The following is an 18,085-nucleotide window of genomic DNA, read 5'->3' as shown; positions in this document are numbered from 1 at the left end:
TATGATGGTCACTGAGGACATATATGAGCATGCTACACCTCTAAATTCTAATTTTCTTATTTAAAACACCCCAAAACACGTATATTAAAAAAGCATAAACTATTAAGTAATCTTAGTGTAATCAGTTTACTGAATACACTGATCTCAGTGGAATATAAACAAGAAAGCCCATTTTATCCCTGCCCGTTGTGGCCTTCGGTTATGCTAGGTCAGGCCTCTTCTTCATGGCCCTTGAGAACATCTCAGGCAGACCTCAAAACTCCAGTGTTTTGAGGGAATGCAAATGTAGTGAGGTACGGTTTAAAAGGTCAACCTCACATTCCTATCAAAGATTCTTCCAAGTTTGGGCCTGTTTTGCATGTGGTGGGAAATCTCTGGGGAGAAAAAGGAATATACAGCCTTTTGCCTCCTCCCCTCCTCCCTCACCTTGAAATTTCTGGTCTCTGCCTGGTGAGAGGAGGAAAGGGGGACAAGGAATGTAGCAGAGTGAGTTGTTACTCAAAAATGACATGTCCTGGGAGTTCCCGCCGTGGCGCAGTGGTTAACGAATCTGACTAGGAACCATGAGGTTGCGAGTTCGATCCCTGGCCTTGCTCAGTGGGTTAAGGATCCCGTGTTGCCGTGAGCTGTGGTGTATGTAGGTCGCAGACGCGGCTCGGATCCCGCGTTGCTGTGGCTCTGGCGTAAACTGGCGGCTACAGCTCCAATTCGACCCCTAGGCTGGGAATCTCCATGTGCATCGGGTATGAGCCTAGAAAAAAAAAAAAAAGAAAGAAAAAAGAAGACATGTCCCAGAGTTCTCCAGTGGCCCAGAGGTTAAGGATTTGGCATTCAATCCATTCAATCCTTGGGATCAATCCATTGCCTGGGGAATTTCTGCATGCCTGTGGCCAAAAAAAAAAAAAAGAAAAAGAAAAAGAAAAGAAAAGAAAAAGAAAAAAGGTGTGTCCATGTCTTAATCCCCAGATCCTATGATTATGAATTTATTTGGAAAAGGGATCTTTTCAGATGTAATTAAATTAAGGATCTTGAGATGAGATTATTCTGGATTGTCTGGGTAGGTCCTCAGTCCAATGACATGTCCTTATCAGAAGCATGGAGAGAAGAGGAAGAGGCCACAAAGTCAAACCAGAGTGATATGGCCAAAAGCCAAAGAACACTGGGAGCCATCTGAAGCTGGAAGGGACAAGGAACAAATTGTCCCCTTAGGGCCACAGCCCTGCTGAAACACCTTGGTTTCAGACTTGTGGCCTCTAGAATTGTGAGAGAATACACGTCTATTATTTAAAGCCACCGAGTTTGTAATAACGTGTTATGGCAGCCCTAGGAAACTAATACAAGGAGCAAAAAGTCTTTATATTTAGAGTGTGTTCTTTGTAGTTCTCTCATGGCTGCTGAAACCCTCTCTGTGGCAAGTGTCCCAAAGCTGGCTGTGTCATCAGACATCCTTCTTGGATGCCTTTTCAGGGCCCTGACTTAGGTGAGGGGCTCTCTGGCTGACCTCCCAGGACTTTCTGCTCAGTTCCTGGCTAGAGTGATAAACCCCAGAGCCTCTCGCTGCTACAGTCCCCTCCCTTGAATAGGCCACCCTCATGGTGTTTCACCCTCCAGTGGCTCAGGCCCAGCTACCCTTTGTGGCATCTCCTTGGCCTTTAAGAATCTCCACTCATCCTGACCAGTGTGAAGAGTGAAGATCCCCCCCCACTTGGCACCTGCTCTCTCTACTCTCCCACCATCACTGACTACTCTAGTCAGCCTCTGGCTGCAGAATCTCCCACCTCCCAGGGACATAGCTCAGGCTTTCTCATGAGCCACTGGAACGGGCTGATCACTAGGCATTAACCAAAGACTGAGATGCTAGCCTGCCCTCTTACAGCAGCCCTCATCTCCAGGTGTGGTCCCCTGGAAGGCTCCTTTTTTCATCTACCACCGCCACCAACAAGAGCCCTGAGCTCTCCTCTTCTGCCAGTGGAGGGGATAGCTAGAGGATCCATTTGGCCACTGCTTAGAGCACTCCTGGAGGCCATGTCTAATGGTTCCTTGGTTTCTTTATAGCCTGTGGGATACCAACTATTGTCCTTAGTTTGGGACTCTAGCCAAAATCTTGACATAATAAGAAAAATCAAATTCAATATCCTGCGGTACAATATATAGGCTAGTAAGCAAGACTTAAGAAATGGAAACTCATTGTTCCAATTTGATATCTTCTCTACTAGTGCTCGTCCATTATCAACCAATTCTTATTCTATCCAGGATTTTCATTTTTCTTGGCTTGGCTAGAGCTAGTTGGATCTTGTGATTGGGTCAAAACCCCCTGACTTGGAGCCTGTTAATTGCTATGTATTTTCTCTCTAGGATAGCTCCAGTGCTCAACAGGCAGATTATTTATCAATCCAGCCTCCCACTTTCATCTTATAAAGGAGAAATTTCTTTCTGAACCATGAGGCTGGATAAAAGCTGAAAAATAAGGCTGCTGAGTTTGATGGTTCTTTTTTTCACCATAAGGAATGGTTTTTCTCCCTCATCATAAGGAAAGGGGACAGTTTTCTACATTTCATTAGAAATCCTACTTCCCGGATGCTGAGTGTCTTCTTGCATCCAGAACGCTCTTCCCAGAAAGCAGTTTCTATTCTTGGCACCATCATTGATTTATTATGAAACCTAGATGATTGCTGAGGTCCCTGACAATGTGAGAATTATGTAATTTCTTGTACTCTGTAATTACCAGGAGCTTTAGGAAGCTACCAGCTCAACATTGACAAATTCTCCTGATTGGTAAAGGGATTCCAATTCCTCCCTTCATTTCTGTCACACGTATCTTGTTAAAGCAAGTTTGTTGTTTTTGTTTTTTTTTGGTCTTTTTAGGGCCATACCCATGGCATATGGAGGGTCCCAGGTTAGGGGGTCTAATTGGAGCTGTAGCTGCTGGCCTATGCCACAGCCATAGCAATACCACATCTGCAACTATACCACAGCTCACGGCAATGCCAGATCCTTAACCCGCTGAGCGAGACCAGGGATTGAACCTGCGTCTTCATGGATGCTAGTCAGATTCTTATCCGCTGAGCCACAACAGGAACTCCTAAAGCAAATATTTTTGAAGATAGGTGGCAGAGCATTCGGATTGGGTAAGAGCTAGGATTTGGAGGCAGGTCTGTTGAATTACACAGCCTCCACTGGAGGTCCTCCTATGTTCTAGGCAGACACATTTCTTACATGTGACAGGATGCTCGGGACATTTAAATTGCTGTCTGGGCACATTGCTGATGTGCATGTGGCCTTGGAGCCCCTTGAAGAGAAACTTGAGCCTAATTCCCAACTGAATGATACATATGAGTATTGAATCAGGGGACTCTATAGAAGTTTGAATATAGATAGGGAACATGACTTTCCTCCAGAAAATCTGCCAAACAAAGACAGTTTCCAGGATAGGCTGGAATCAGGAGCCTGGATAGAAGGAAGCAGAGGTTCAGAATACAAATATGAGGCTGTCCTGGAATTCACCTTGCCCCCTCTCCTCCTAGGACTATCTGTGTGCTCTGACAGGGGAGAGATGAAATCACCTAATCTGTTGAGGTCCATGCCATTCTGCCTGGGATCTGCAGTCTTCCAAGGGGGTGTAAATTTGAAAGAACCGTGTCGACAGGTGTGCTAGACCTTCATCTCTACCTTCCCCTGCCACCACCAAGAGAGCTAGACTCTAGAAGAGTCTCCAGCAGATGAGAAAAAGTGGGGAACCACAGAAATGCAGAGACAAGTAGAAATAGCAGAGTTTCAAGCAGCACAAGCTGAGAAAGCAGCTTCAGAAGTTACATTAGTCATGGCGTTCCCATTGTAGCTTAATGGCTAAGGACCCTGGAGTTGTCTCTCTGAGGATGTGGGTTTGCTCCCTGGCCTTGCTCAGTGGGTTAAGGGTCCAGCGTTGCTGCAAGCTGTGGCAAGGGCACAGATGTGGCGCAGATCCTGCATTGCTATGGCTATGGTGTAGGCTTGCAGCTGCAGCTCCAATTTGACACCTAGTCCAGGAAATTCCACATGCCACAGGCGAGGTCCTAAAAAGGAAAAAAAAAAAAAGAAAAGAAGAGTAGTTACAGTGGCCAGTGTCACCAAGTGGGGATCTGAGTAGAGCTGCAGCCATGCCAGGGACTGGAACAGGTGGTCACAGCTCCAGTGAGCAGAAGGGAAGCAGTGGAGCCATGGGTGTGGTTCAGATTATAAAACCTGCCTCCATCCTAGATATATACCAAGTTGGGGTGAGCTGAGGTCCTGGTATTTGATAGGTGGAAGGAGACAGATCTAGCAAATTAAAGGCCAGGGTGCAAGAGAACTTAACCTGCAACCTTAGATGGGGCCCCCCCCGGGGGGGGGGGGGGAATAGTCACACAACTCCTGTTTTGATAGTATCTAAAAGGTGTATACTGTATGTGTGTGTGTTTGTGTGTGTGTGTGTGTGTGTGTTCTACAATAATTAAAATACAGCTAAAACTCACTGAACATTCAGCCTCTACTGTGGGCCTTACCTACCTTGGTGATATACCAGTATTTCACATTAGACCCTTTGAAAGCTGGGCTTTTGAAAATCCAGGCAAGTGCAATTTAACCAATGTTTATTCAGCAGTTATGATGTACTCAGAATTGTTCTGTGGGAATACAAAGGAACTGTTAAAAAAGTTACTATTTTTTTGCAGATTTACTGTGTACCATGTATTTAATCTTCACAACCACTTTATGAGTTAAATACTATTATTATCACCCTCATTTTATAGATAAGAAAATTGAGGTTCAGAGAGATCTAATAAATCCTCCAGGATCATACAGCTAATGAGTGACAGAGTGGGAATCCAAACCTAGATGTATCTGACTCCAAAGAGAAAGCTCTTAGCTACTATAAAGAACCTGAAATTTATATTGGCAAATAGCTGAGATGACAACCTGAAATGGTGACCTTGCTTTCTTTCCTTTTTATTATTTATTTATTTATCTATTTATTTATTTTTTAGGGTCACACCTGCAGCATATGGAAGTTTCCAGGCTAGGAGTGGAATCAGAGCTACAGCTACTGGCCTACACCACAGCCACAGCAGATCTGACCTGCGTCTGCAACCTGTGCTGCAGCTTGCAGCAATACCAGATCCTTAATCCACTCAGCAAGGCCATTTATCCAACCCTCATCCTCCCAGACACTGTGATGGGTTCTTAATCCCCTGAGCCACAAGGAGAGCACTGTCCTTTCTTGGTTTCTCCCCCTTGTTTTACTGTGCAAATTAAAGTGTTAAATAACATGCGCTCACATCTAAAAACCTGCTTTGAAACAACAGGGTCAAGCCTGCAAAAACATAAAAGGACTCGTAGCTAATTCTGATGCCTGAAAAGCAAAAAGGTGTCTCTCCCGCCCATATCATGTGGATGCTGCTGAATCATTCTCCACTTGTACCCTTTGTAAGCCAGTCTTTTAGAGTTGAAACCAAGCCCCAAGTTCAAGCTGAGGAGAACTAAATTCACCTGCTCGAGGAAGCACAGGGATTCTTGATAATGAGTGGCCTGCGGGGAACCATCGGCATGACCTGGAGGGGGAAAGGCTGATCTTTTGGGCCGAATCCACATTTGGTTTCACAGCCCGGTGAAAGCTTGCTCTGTGGGTGCCCGATGACATCCAGTGCAATAATAAACCCCACAAGCTGCGGAGCCACAGAGGAAACAAATTACACCCCTTTGGGGGAAGGCTCCATGAACCCGGCAGGGGGATTTCTGTCTGAATAGGAGCTCAGGGGAAGGGTGGAGTGGTTAAATCTTGTGAGAAGGGAAGACAAAAGCCAATTGAAGCGATAAGGAGCTAAAGGGAATCTTATCACCATTCACGCAGAAGAGCCTGTCAGTCAGTCTCACCAATTATGTACAGAAAGGAAACACACTTGAAACACACGGAAAGCGAAAATAACCCAAGCTCTAGTGAGAGCCTCAGGATTCTCCCAGAAAGCTGATGATTTTTGTCTCGCTGAGAAATAAGACTAGCAACAGAGAAAACCATTTTTTTCCCGTTACGGAAGTGTGCGGGGACTGCTGCAAAATCAATGAGGAAGCAGGAGGCCATGCTCATCACAGTTCTACAAGCTGGGAGCCGGAGGAGGGAAGGAGCTGAGCTGGCAAAGCAGGGGTCACGGGGGCAGGGGATGCTGAATGGGCCAGATGGGCGAATCACACAATGTCCAAGGGCCCGCCCCTCAGCCCGCAGATCCGCAGCCCTGACCTCCCTCCGAACAAACACCCAGGGCACAGATTTGTTCCCCCTTATCAGCTGCTTAGCCCAGCAGCTGCTGCCATGAATTCGTTTCCGTGTCTTGCCTTTTTCAAACAGTTGCCTTTTTGTCTAACTTTTGTGCCAGGAGAGAGAAGGCCGAGGGGCTGGGAGCAGACTGGAGGACTGAGGGATTGAATAGTGTTTCAAGAGGGGCAGGAAGTAGATTTTTGGAAACAACCTCTGGGAAACCCAGAGGCCTAGAGAAAACACGAGAAGGGCTGGTGATTCGGTCTCTCCCCAATCAGTCTGAACAAGAAGGTCTTCCTCCTGGCATTCCTGTTGCAGGACGGAAGTGGGGGCATGTATGACATGGATTATACATTGTTTGTGCCTAAACCAACCATGAAAATAAAGGCTGCCCCATGGGTCAGGCCAGGAAGGGAAGCGAGCCTGGTCAGGATTAGGGCAGAACTAAATGAGAATCAGGCAGGGAGTCTGATGAAAAAGAAAGGCAGCATGTTTATTCTTCTCTCTGGAGGCAATTATGTGTGGTACAACTGCTTGAGTAGAAAGCTGAGTGAGTTTGTAAATAAAGACTTCAACGTGTTTTTGTGATAAGAGTGTGCAGAGATATCAGGGTCGGGCGACCACCTAGATTAGAAATGTGGTTACTTCACAGATGTTTTCTTGTGAAAATTAGGTATCTGCCAATTGTGGCAATGCAACAGAGGAAGAGAGAAAGAGACTGCGATGCAATAGACAAATAAGAAACATGTTTTCTTCTGCTACCCAACAAGATCATGCTGTCATTTCTCCTTGTGATATTTTCAGAATGTCATAGAACAGTTTATTCCTGCTCAATGGGCCGGGGGGAGGGTGGCAGGGAGGTGGAGGGAGGGATCAGAAGAGACGGAGACTCAGTTACCCTGGAAACAGCTCCAGAGGAGGGGGTCAGAGAGATGGGACCTCGAGGCTCCATGGTCTCTCTTATGCCACTTTGTCCTTCCCTACTCAGGTGAATCAAATTCAGTTCTGTGGGCATATATGGCACCCAATACTGTGCTAGGTGACAGTGTAGGATGCAAGCCTGGGAGTAATGAGGACAATGACGACGACCACTAAAATCAGGCTACCGCTGTCCTTTTGGTGCTACATCAGAACCACAGCAACAAGGGATCTGAGCCCCATCAGCGACCTACACCACAGCTCACGGCAACGCCGGATCCTTAACCCACTGAGCAAGGCCAGGGACCGACCCCGCAACCTCATGGTTCCTAGTCAGATTCGTTAACCACTGTGCCACGACGGGAACTCCTGATTCGCATCAGTTTTAATTCAACACACTGAATGCCTTCTTGGTGCCAGGTACTGGGGAGGCAAAGAGTTGTAAATGGTGGTTCCAGTCCTCAAGGAATTCCATCTAGCAGGGCAGCAGGTACATATGCAAATCTCTGTGATCAGAATGAAGGGGCAAAGGTGCTCAGGGCCCTGGGACTGTGGGAACTCTGGCCAGGGAGGATGGAAATTGGGTTCCTTCCCTGCCACTCCTGGAAGCAGCATTACAGCCATGGCAGAAGTCAGTAAATGGGACGTGAAGGCAGAGAGACTGAGACAAATTACAGAGACTCCTTAGTTCTGTCTAGTGCTGGACCAGACCACAGGGCTGGCTTGCTAAGGAAGTCAGAGTAATATGGAACTGAAGAAGTTCTGAGATGTTTCCACGGCTCTGAACCTGGCCTCTGTAATCCCATGTTCAGCTCTAAAAGGAAGCAAGTGGGAGTTGCCCTGTGGCTCAGCAGGTTAAGGATCCAGCATGGTCCACCTGCTGTGGCTCTCATTACTGCTATGGCACGGGTTCGATCTCTGGCCTGGGAACTTCCATATGTCACAGGCACGGCCATAAATAAATATACATAAGTAAACAAATGTAAGGAAGTTGCCTGGAAACCAGAGATGGAAACCATCCACGCCAATAATAATAGGTACCAGTTTCTGAGCATCCACTCCATGCTGAGCACATTAAATAAAATGCCTGTTATGTCCAGATTGGTAGTTATTGGTCCCCAGGACCTATTTTCTGCTTCCTCCTTTTAGTGGTAGACTTCCGCACTGAGCCTTAGTGGAGAGCACACACGCCTTTCCTGCCAGAGACACTACTTCCTGGCTTCCACGTAGCTGATGTGACTGAGGTCTCAGCAGCAGAATGTGAGGAGAAGTAACGCGTGCCACTTCTACATCATTTCCCTAAAGGAGTGCCCTCCACTTCCTCATCTCCCTTGCCACCAGCTGGGGTGCTGATGTAGTCATTCATGCTTCAGTGGAGAGGAGACAACACTGAAAGAATCCAGCCCGGATCCCTGATGGGCTCTGGAGAACAGAGCAGCCACCTCCTCTCTCCACTGCCTTCTGCTGTCACACCTGGTGAACCTGCCTTTAGCACCTTTCCTTAATTTGGCCAAGGATCAAACACACAGGAAAGAAGAACAATATTGCTAGACTTGCGTCTGGGTTAAGACAACATAGGCCACAGGTGGAGCCACATGAGAGAATCTTAGATTTAAGCTGTGTGTGCTTTGGTGAATAGATGGTATAAAAATTATATTGACTTTTTTTGGGAAGCTTTGTTTACATCCTGGTTTCTAGTTGAGTTTCAGATGACTGAAGTTACCTATTAAATGTCCTCCAGGTGAGAAAGATCATTGAATTGAGGAAAGGCAGACCCACAGTTTTTGACTATTTGTTATGTGCCAGGTACCAAAGACGGACGTGTGCACACACAAACATACACACACACACACACACACACACACTCTAACCTCAAGATGTGTCCACTGGTGGGAAGATTAACAAATATAAAAATGGTGTTGAGAGGAAAATATCAGTTAATACCTCCAGTTGCAAGCAATCAAAATTCTGACTCAAACTGGTTTAAGAAAAAAAAAAAAAGATCATTTATGTGTTTATGTAAATGACCAAGAGTAAACCAGACTTTAGGCATTTGAACCCTACTGAAATGGATTCTCTGTGGCTGGGGCCTGGAAATCTGTGCTGCCCCCGCCCCCTGCATTCCCCCACCAGGTAATTTCAATTCTGTTTTGGAATGTGCTTTTAGGTAGATAATTGGGCTGCAAATTGGAGATCGGACTGGTAAGGGGAGAGAAAGAAGGAGGCGATGATTGTCTCAAAGGATCGGAATCCTGATCCAGGCAGAGGCAGTTCCCAGCAGCACAATGTCTGCTGTGTACTTTGCGCACACTCTGAAGGTTGCTTGCGTGGGAGGTGAGCAGGGAAGTCAGTAGAGGACCCTGCCATCTGTCTGGCAGTCAGTCTGAGGGTTCATAGTCCTTATGAAAATGGCTGTCATTTCCCTTCATTCACCCAACATCTATTTATTGTGCAACTATGTACCAGTCATTAAGCTAGAGAGTGAGGATACAGGGGTTTACAAGCAGAGACTTTCCTCATGATGCTTACATTTTAGGGGGAGACAGACAACAAATGATTAGAAAATGAGCCTATGACTGGTTGTGTTGAGTTTTGCAAACAGAAAAATCCTTCACCACATAATCCCTAGCGGAGGCTGACATTGGACTGGGTGGAGGAAAAACCTTCAAGCTGACAACTTAGTGGAGATCTGAGAGCATGGGCGGAGTGTGCCCAGCAGAGGCAATAGCAAGTGCAAAGGCCCTGAGCTGAGAGAGTTGTGGATGGGGTGGAAACACAGAAAGGGGCAAACGTGGCTAGAGATCAGTGAGAGGGAGACTGGAGTGGGATGAGCCTGAAGAAGTTGGCAGGGACCAGGCTATGGGATAACTTGCAGACCCCAAAAAGAATTTGGATTTTATTCCACATGCAATGAAATGTTTGCTTTAATAGGAATTTCCTGGCTACTGTGTGGAAAAAGTGTAAAATTAGGTTCAGGATTAGATGGACTCCAAGGTTCTTGCCTGGTCCCAACAACCCATGTCATGCTCCCTGGGGTCCCCAGGACTGTGGACCCTATATCATTGATGTCCCATAGAACTTTCAGTAAGGATAGAAATGTTCCACACCTGTGCTGGCCTAACCCAAAGCTCAGGTGGATCTCGAGTACCTGCTTTGTTGCTGGTTTAACTGAGGACGTGGAGTTTAAATTTTATTCCATTTAAATGGACTTGGGTAAATATATAGAGACGCGAGTGGCTAATGGCTATTGAACCTGACAACACAACACTAAGCCCTGGGTGCCTGACGGTTTCTACTCCCTACCCAGAAGCCAGGGCCTTCTCCAAAGGGTGGGATTGTAAAAGGGGTTACTGACCCCTAAATGCCAAGCCCCCTCTGTGCATTTGGCTTGTCAAGTGGAGAGGTGGGGAGTTGGAGGGGTGGCATCCTGAGGTTCATTTTGGCACCGCGGAGGCACTGCACCTAGCTGTGAGGCTGGCTCTCCACGCGCACCCTGAGGGAAACCCCGCATTGCGAACAAAGGTTTCCGGACCTCTCTTTCCGTAAAGCACCAGCCTCGCGGCCTCGGGCGCGGTACATTCATTGGCAGGAGGGAAACGGCCCCGCAGCGCCTCGCCCCGCCTGCCCCGCAGCCGGGTCGCGTAGACATCAGCTCCGGGCGCAGCACAGGTGGGCTGGGGAAGCCAGAGACCCAGGCGCGCCACCGCCACCGATCGGGATTGGAGGTGCGGGGAATCCTTGCCGCGCAGTCGCCGCTTTTTCTCTTCGGGGACTGGGGCAGAGGTGGCGCGGGCTATTGCCCGCACGGGATCTACTTCCTGAGCTTGCTTTCGTTTTGCCCGGGGCTTGGCGAGGCCTGCGCGCCGCAAGCGCCGGGAGGAAGTCGCGCAGGTGGCCGCGGGGGAGGGGCAGGGGCTGCGGGGCTTGAACCCTGCGGACGCATCCCTGGCTGAGACTCGGTGCCCCTCGGCGCGCGTAGGTCGGCGCCCCTGACCTTGGTTTCTCCCCGTGGCAGGTCTGCGCAAGGACCATGGGTGCGTCGCTGGGCAGCGGCGCGCGGGTGGCTCTCCTGCCCCGCCAGGCCTGCGGCGCCGTCCGGCGCTGGGCACCCCCCTCGCCCGCCCGAGGCTGCCACTCCAAGACGGGCCTGCCGCGTCCTGTGCCCCTGAAGAAGCGCGGATACGATGTCACCAGGAATCCGCATCTCAACAAGGTAACGGTCCCGGAGGGTGGGATGGCCCAAGCCGCTATCCTGCGCCGGCCGGAGGGCGCCCCGCCCCCTGGGCCCGGTAAGGATCCTCCCAGCCGCCCTTCCAGTGGCTTTCCATTTTTGCCGGGGGAAGCTTGCAGTAACTCGGTTTGGCTTGTATTTCTTCCCTTATTTTTTAACCACTCCTCTTCTCCGTGGAAAGAGGTGATCAGTAACGCAGGGAGCCCAGTTTCTTCTGCAAGAACACATACAGACGGGGTTAAGGTCCTCATGACCAGTCCGACGTGGGGTCGGATCTCTCCTTGATGCTTAGTGATTCTGTTGCTCTTGGGCAGTTCATTTAATCACTGTCAGGCCAAGTTCCCCCGTCCGTAAAAGCGGAAGCAGTTGTCTGAGCAGCATTGTGAGCTTTCAAGAGAAAATGGAGGCAGAGTCCTTAGCACAGTATCTGACACCCCGTGGGAGCACATGTCAGCTAAAATTGTAATTATTCTGAGAAAAAGGTTGATTTGAGCAGAGACCAAAAAGTCTAGAATTATAAGAACGTTTAGACCTTGAAGGGGCATCAGATATGCTAATTCAAACCTCTCCTTTTACAAATGAGAAAACAAGACAAAGGGAACTTGCCCAAGGTCACCAGCTAGTTTTGGCTCTGCCACTGAAATCTGGGGCTGGATCTCTGGTGCTTGGGTCAAGTTCAGCTCACTGCTTGTTAGCAGAGCCTAAGAGCACACACGTTTGTTCCTGGGAGTCAAGTTTAGTATCACGGGTGTTAAAAACCCAGGAAGCCAGAGACTTGACGCCTGTCTCCAGGCACCTCCTCAAGTTAGCTTGGGCATCTCAATTTCTCTGAGGTGCCACTTTCTGTTGCTTAAGGTGGATGTTATGACAAACCCACCATTCCTACCACATTCAGTTATTATGACAATCAAATGAATTACTGAATTTGAAATCATATTTTAAACTATATAAAGTGCTTGGTAAATAAATAATTACTACAAAATAAGAACTGTAATAATTTCTTTGAATTAGGATTGTGAAAGTCAAGTGCGGAAGTACTTGTGGAAAAGGTGTTTTTGAGAAATAGGGACAATTATGTCAATGTTCAGTATGTGACTGTTTCCTGCAGAATTAATAGAAGAGGCTGAGAAAGGAATTTTTTTGTCTCAACCTCCACCTATCACACAGTGCCCCCTGCTCCCTCCCAAAAAAGGAACCCTAAATCCTATGTATATTACAACTTTGGAATGGGTGGGGTGTTTTATGAATTTAAATTTGCTTTGGTAGCAAGTGTTAGCAAAATGAACTTAAACTGGCTTAGCCAATAAAAGCCTTCTTCAACTCACTATTTAGAGGAAGGAGGGGTTGCAGGTGAGTTTGACTCAGCAGTCTGGGTGGCATCTCTCAGGATGCACATTCTCTCTGGCTCTCTACTCAGCTTCATCCTCATGCTCCATCCAGGAGAGTCTTTCACCTCCATGCTGCCACAGTCCCCTGTCACTTTTTCTCACCCCACACCATCCAGGGATAGAAGGACACGTTCTTCTGATAACCCTTGTGGAAGAAAAGGGACACTTTCTCTGAGGTCTCAGAAAAATATTCTTTCTGTCTCATGGACTCTGATTGGATTCCTTTCCATCCATTCCCCAAACCGACCACCATCACTTAAGCCGATCAGGGCTCCCCCCTGGATTGAAAGATAGTGTTTAGGTTAGGGGCACCCATTCCACCTGGTTTAGAATAAAGGGGATGTGGTTCATCCCCCTTCCCCAAGTAAATCTGTATTTGTTATCGGAGGCAGGAGGAATGGACGCTGGAAAGCAAAATAATGAAGCCCCACCACAGACTCTGATTGTTCTAATTGCTTTAGAAGTATTGGCACTTAATGCTCTATGAGTAGTTTAAAAGTAAAAGAGGGCCTTGAATGCTTTGTCTTTTCTAGCCCTAGGTTTATGGTTCCCTAAAAGCCCTTGTCCCTTGTCCTTGATAAAAAATTTCTCCTCCTAAATAGTACAAACGGGACACTGCCCATAAATCTAGGGGACCTGACTATATCCCTGAGGTCAGCTGATGCTTGTCAGGGAGAAGGGGATATCTGGGGTGATGCTGAGTTGGCCTCCCCCATTCACCCTTGAGGAGGGAGGGGAAACACAGTGGAGGGAACAGCCTTGCCTGGGGGCTGCCCCTCACTTCCCACTGGAGTGCCACCCTCCTGCTGACCTCAGGTGCTCAGAGAGTCCCCAGGGAAGGCCTGAAGCTTGGCACTTTCCATCAGCCAGATGGGGAGACTTGCTGAGTTAGACAGAACCACTGAGGTTGTCACTGAGAAAACAAGAGAGGGGCAGCTTTGAAGGGACCTGTGCCTAGTGGGCGGGTCTGTGGGTTGGTTTTTTCCTGCTCGACTCTGAGGTCCTCCCAGGCTGGGACTGAGTTTCTCGCATGTGTGGCTGGCCCTGGGTAGTTCCTGAAAGATCTGCTAAGGGCATGACTGTGCAAAGTAATGTCACATTTTTTGAACATGTTCACCTGGTCTACCTCCTGCTTTTGACAGGTCAGGAGGGGCATTTAGTTGAAGTTTGAGGGCAGAGGGTAGTCAAGGGATAGAAGAGCGACTGAACAGGCTGAGCATCACTGCTATCGTGCTTGTCAGGGTCTGGTTCCAGCTCTGCCATAATCTCGCCCTGTGATGGGTGCTGCCGTCTTCATGAGCCCCTCTTCCCACGTCGCATCACTGCTGGGATCCCTGTGACATCATTTTGAAAACTATAAATGTTAGACGATCACGTTGATAAATTCCAGAATCAGGGTTGGAAGGTCCCTTAGGTACGATCTACTCTGGAATTGTTTAGATTGCAGGTAACAAAATTATGGGACATGAAATTTGCTTAGGGGGTCTAACTAACATTTTTATTTTAAAGAAATGGGTTAGAAATACAATTAAAAATGGTAAAGGCATTAAACTTAAGATAAGTACTATACTAAGTTACCATGTGAAATGCTGATTTCACTGTGGATTGTCATTTAAATTTTGTTTTTGTCTTTTTGGGCTGTACCTGCAGCATATGGAAGTTCCCAGGTGAGGGGTCCAATCGGAGCTTTGGCTGCTGGCCTATACCACAGCCACCGCAACGTAAAATGTTTTTGAAAACCATTGTTTCTCATCCAGCGTCTCATTTTCAGATGAAGAGAGAGGCTGAGAAAGGCAAGTGATGCCACTGATTGTCATTGGTTGCAGAGGTGGGCAGAAGATGCCCACCTTCTGATTTCCAGTCCACTGAATCTCGATGACATTCTCATTCACATCTGCTTTGGCTGATTTTGGCATGTTCATACTGATGACAGAATTGGAACTAGATAATTCTGAGTTCCCTACAAGAGTCTAGATTTTTCTGATCATTGGAGATTCACTCATATGTCAATTTCTTTTTTTCTTTTTACTAATATTGTGCCTTTCTTTTCAAAATTTTTTTTATTTTAAATAATTTTTATTTTTTCCATTATAGCTGGTTTACAGTGTTCTGTCAATTTCCTACTGTACAGCAAGGTGACCTGGTCGTACATACATCTATATACGTTCTTAATGTGCCTTTCTTGTAAAATTTACCCAATGACCTTGTCTGCTATCCATGTGGATTGTGGCAACAGAGTAAACCTTTGATTACATGTTATATCAGCCACATTTTACTTACATTGAACAGGCCGTTACCAGGCCCGTTTTATAGGGTGTCTTCATAGGAGGAATCATATGCCCAGCCTATTCATGCAGCAGGTGAGCCACCAAAACGTTGCTGGCCTCAGCTTACCTCTGGCCCCTTTTGGGAAGGGCTGTTCTATCCCCACTCCCCACCCAGGCTCGAGCCCCCTCCCATGTGTCTGATCATTTGCCTTTTGGTGCAGAGCACCTGACCGCCTTGGCTGGTTGGCTTTGCTTCTCACTAGACCCCAAGCACCTTGAGGACAGAGACTGTCTTGTCACTTGATATTCTCTACATCTGGTTTGAGATTCTCAAGAAATATTTGCTCTTGGAATGAGCTCAGTCGAGTCCTCACCCCTTTTCCTCCCAGCTTTATGAATCTTAATGTCACTACTTTGCTGTGAGCCTCATGCTCTCATTGCCTAGAGAAATGTCTTCAAATAGCCCGTTGGGAAGAAATACACCTCCTGATCCTAATCTTCCTAGACCTCAGGGTGTTTCACTGCAGGGGTGTGTTATTTCCCAGAGTGCGTCAGCCTCCTCCTTTGACCTACATGCCAGCTAGGACTTTTGCCATAAACATCTACTGACCCTTCACCTGCTTCTCTGCAGGTTTTTGATCTCTTGAGCTTGATGAATGAAAGGTGTGTAGTCCAATCACTGTGATTGTGGACCAGTGCGTTTCACGCAGCAGGGCCCTCAGAAACTGCTAGGCACGGGAGGTGGCTGCCTTCCCACGTGGACTAGGAGCATTTAGATCAGTAACCATGTAGAGGCCTGGGGGCCAGCACTGCAGTGTTGGCTCCACATCTGAGGCAGGCCCCGCAGGTTTTAGCTCAATCCCGTCTATATGCAGTGGTGATTTATTAGATTCCTACACAGCCAGGATTTGCCTTTAACTAGAGTGTGTTTTTGTTCTGTGCCAGCTTCGGCCTTGATCTTGCCTTCTTTGGGTGGGTGGGGAGGGGAATCAGTCATCACACACTTGGCTTATTGATCAGTTAGGAGATGATGGCTGGATTCTACAGAGAATTAGACATTTGCTGGTGATGCCGTTTTCTGCCCCAAAGGCAGGTAACATAATATGTCTTCCTGAGCCCTCTGCTTCAGATGTGAGGTTGGGGTGGGCCTCCTTGATGGATAAAGAAGCAGTGAGTTATTAAGTAAACATTAATTCCGTAAGCAGCGGTTTGCTCTAGACCCATTCCTCTTGTGCAGTGACTCAGAGCATTGAAGCAAAGATCCTGTTCAGATATTTTAAGAACAAACAAGCAGAGGCAGGGTGGAATTAAAACCTTCCCTGTCGAATACTGTCCAGGCTTCATGGGATTGCTAACATTTGGTGTTAGGGCTTTGTGCTTGAAACAACTAAAAATCTTATAATATTTAGGCTAAAGATTAGGCAACTGTGACAGAGCAAACACCATGATAGAAGCATATTTCTCTCATAAACAAGTCTGGACAGGCAACCGCAGATTAGTACATGGCTTGGTTTTGTTGTTGTGCCATCTTCAGCATGCATCTTACATTGTGTCGTCCAAGATGCTTGCTCTCATCTCTGCCATTAATTCCATACAGAAGCCAAAGGAAAGGGCAATGCACAAGTAGGATGTTGCCCGTATCACTTCCATTCACATCCAGTTGGCCATAGCTTTGTCATATGTCACACCTAGCTGCAGGAGAACCAGGGGAATGTAATCCTTAGCTGGGCACCCTTATATTCAGCTAAAAACTCTACCTGATTAAGGAAAGAGAGAATGGATCTTGAGTAAACTGCTACAGAATGCTTATCAGAAACTTTAATTTTTTTTACTGTCAATTTTTTTTTTTTTGGCTTTTTAGGGCTGCATCTGCAGCATATGAAAGTTCCCAGACTAGAGGTCAAATCAGAGCTACAGCTGCCAGCCTACACCACAGCCACAGCAACACAGGATCCAAACTGCATTTGTGACCTACACCACAGCTCACTGCAACGCCAGATCCTGAACCCACTGAGCAAGGCCAGGGATGGAATAATCTCATGGTTCCTAGTCAGATTTGTTTCTGCTGTGCCATGACGGGAACTCCTTTACTGTCAATTTTATCCCAACTTTCAGAATCCATCACTTTCTCTTCACCCCCTCTGCCACCAGCCTTGTTCACCCCTTGATTGTCTTGTGTCTAGGTTAGGCAGGACCTTCTCATTGGTCTCCCAACTTCCAGTCTTGTTACTCTCAGTTCACTCCTCAGTGTCTGTTAACCATACCTGGAGAGGCTAACACCTTGCATGCATCCTTAACCACTCTCTTTCTTTCAGACCTCATATCTAGTCCATCAGATAGCCACGTTGCTCTGTCTTCAGACTAGATCTGGAATCTGGCCTCTGTTCTCAGTCCAGATCCATCTTGACCTAAGGTGCTGCCCTTTCTCTGCTAGATAACTGAAGTGGGCCCCTAGCTGGTGTTTTTCTTCTTTATTCTCCACACACCAGCCAGTCTGAACCTTTTACAATGAAATTTGATCACATCCCTCTTATGCTCAAAACCCTACAAAGTTCCTACCATGCCCCCCGTGACCTGACCCGCTCTGACCTCACCTCTGCTTCTCCTCAGCCTCACTTGCTGCCAAACCATGCTGGCTTCCACACTGTTCTTCAGATGCTCCAAGCATGCTCATCCCTGGAGTCTTAGCCCTGGCGGTTCCCTTTTCCTAGAACCCACGGCCCCTGCATAGCCCCATGGTAAATTCTCTCCCTCCTCAAGGCATCTTACTTTCCCAGTGAGACCTCCTCAGACCTCCCATGTGAAGGTGTAAACAGTCCTTGCAGCCGTCTTGGTCCCCTTAACATGGGCTACTTTTCCTCCATGGCCTTTGCTACTTCCTAACATACCATTTAATTTTCTTACTTGCCATGCCTCTTATTATTGTTTGTATTTCCCCACTATAATGTAAGTTCCACTGAGGCAGGCATTATTGTCTTACTTGTTCATTGATGTATCTGAGGTACCGGAACAGTGT

General features: G+C 47.3%; 1 protein-coding gene across 4 annotated transcripts in view; it reads left to right on the top strand.

Annotated features, from left to right (window-relative positions):
* ME3 (malic enzyme 3) overlaps positions 1-18,085 on the top strand; it is a 291,238-nt gene that overhangs the window by 79,360 nt on the left and 193,793 nt on the right. Inside the window, exons 1-2 of one of the 4 annotated variants that reach the window (XM_047752813.1) lie at positions 10,736-10,908; positions 11,199-11,396. In XM_047752813.1, the coding sequence (XP_047608769.1) occupies positions 11,214-11,396 (183 nt within the window). In that variant the 5' untranslated portion in view covers positions 10,736-10,908; positions 11,199-11,213. Of the gene's footprint in view, positions 1-10,735; positions 10,909-11,198; positions 11,397-18,085 lie in introns of those variants that run through there. The other 3 variants (XM_047752810.1, XM_047752812.1, XM_047752811.1) reach the window with 3 other exon arrangements.

This window comes from Phacochoerus africanus, chromosome 11 (assembly GCF_016906955.1).
Source record: "Phacochoerus africanus isolate WHEZ1 chromosome 11, ROS_Pafr_v1, whole genome shotgun sequence".
NCBI classification, from domain to species: Eukaryota; Metazoa; Chordata; class Mammalia; order Artiodactyla; family Suidae; genus Phacochoerus; species Phacochoerus africanus.
This window is presented reverse-complemented; position numbering and strand designations above follow the sequence as displayed.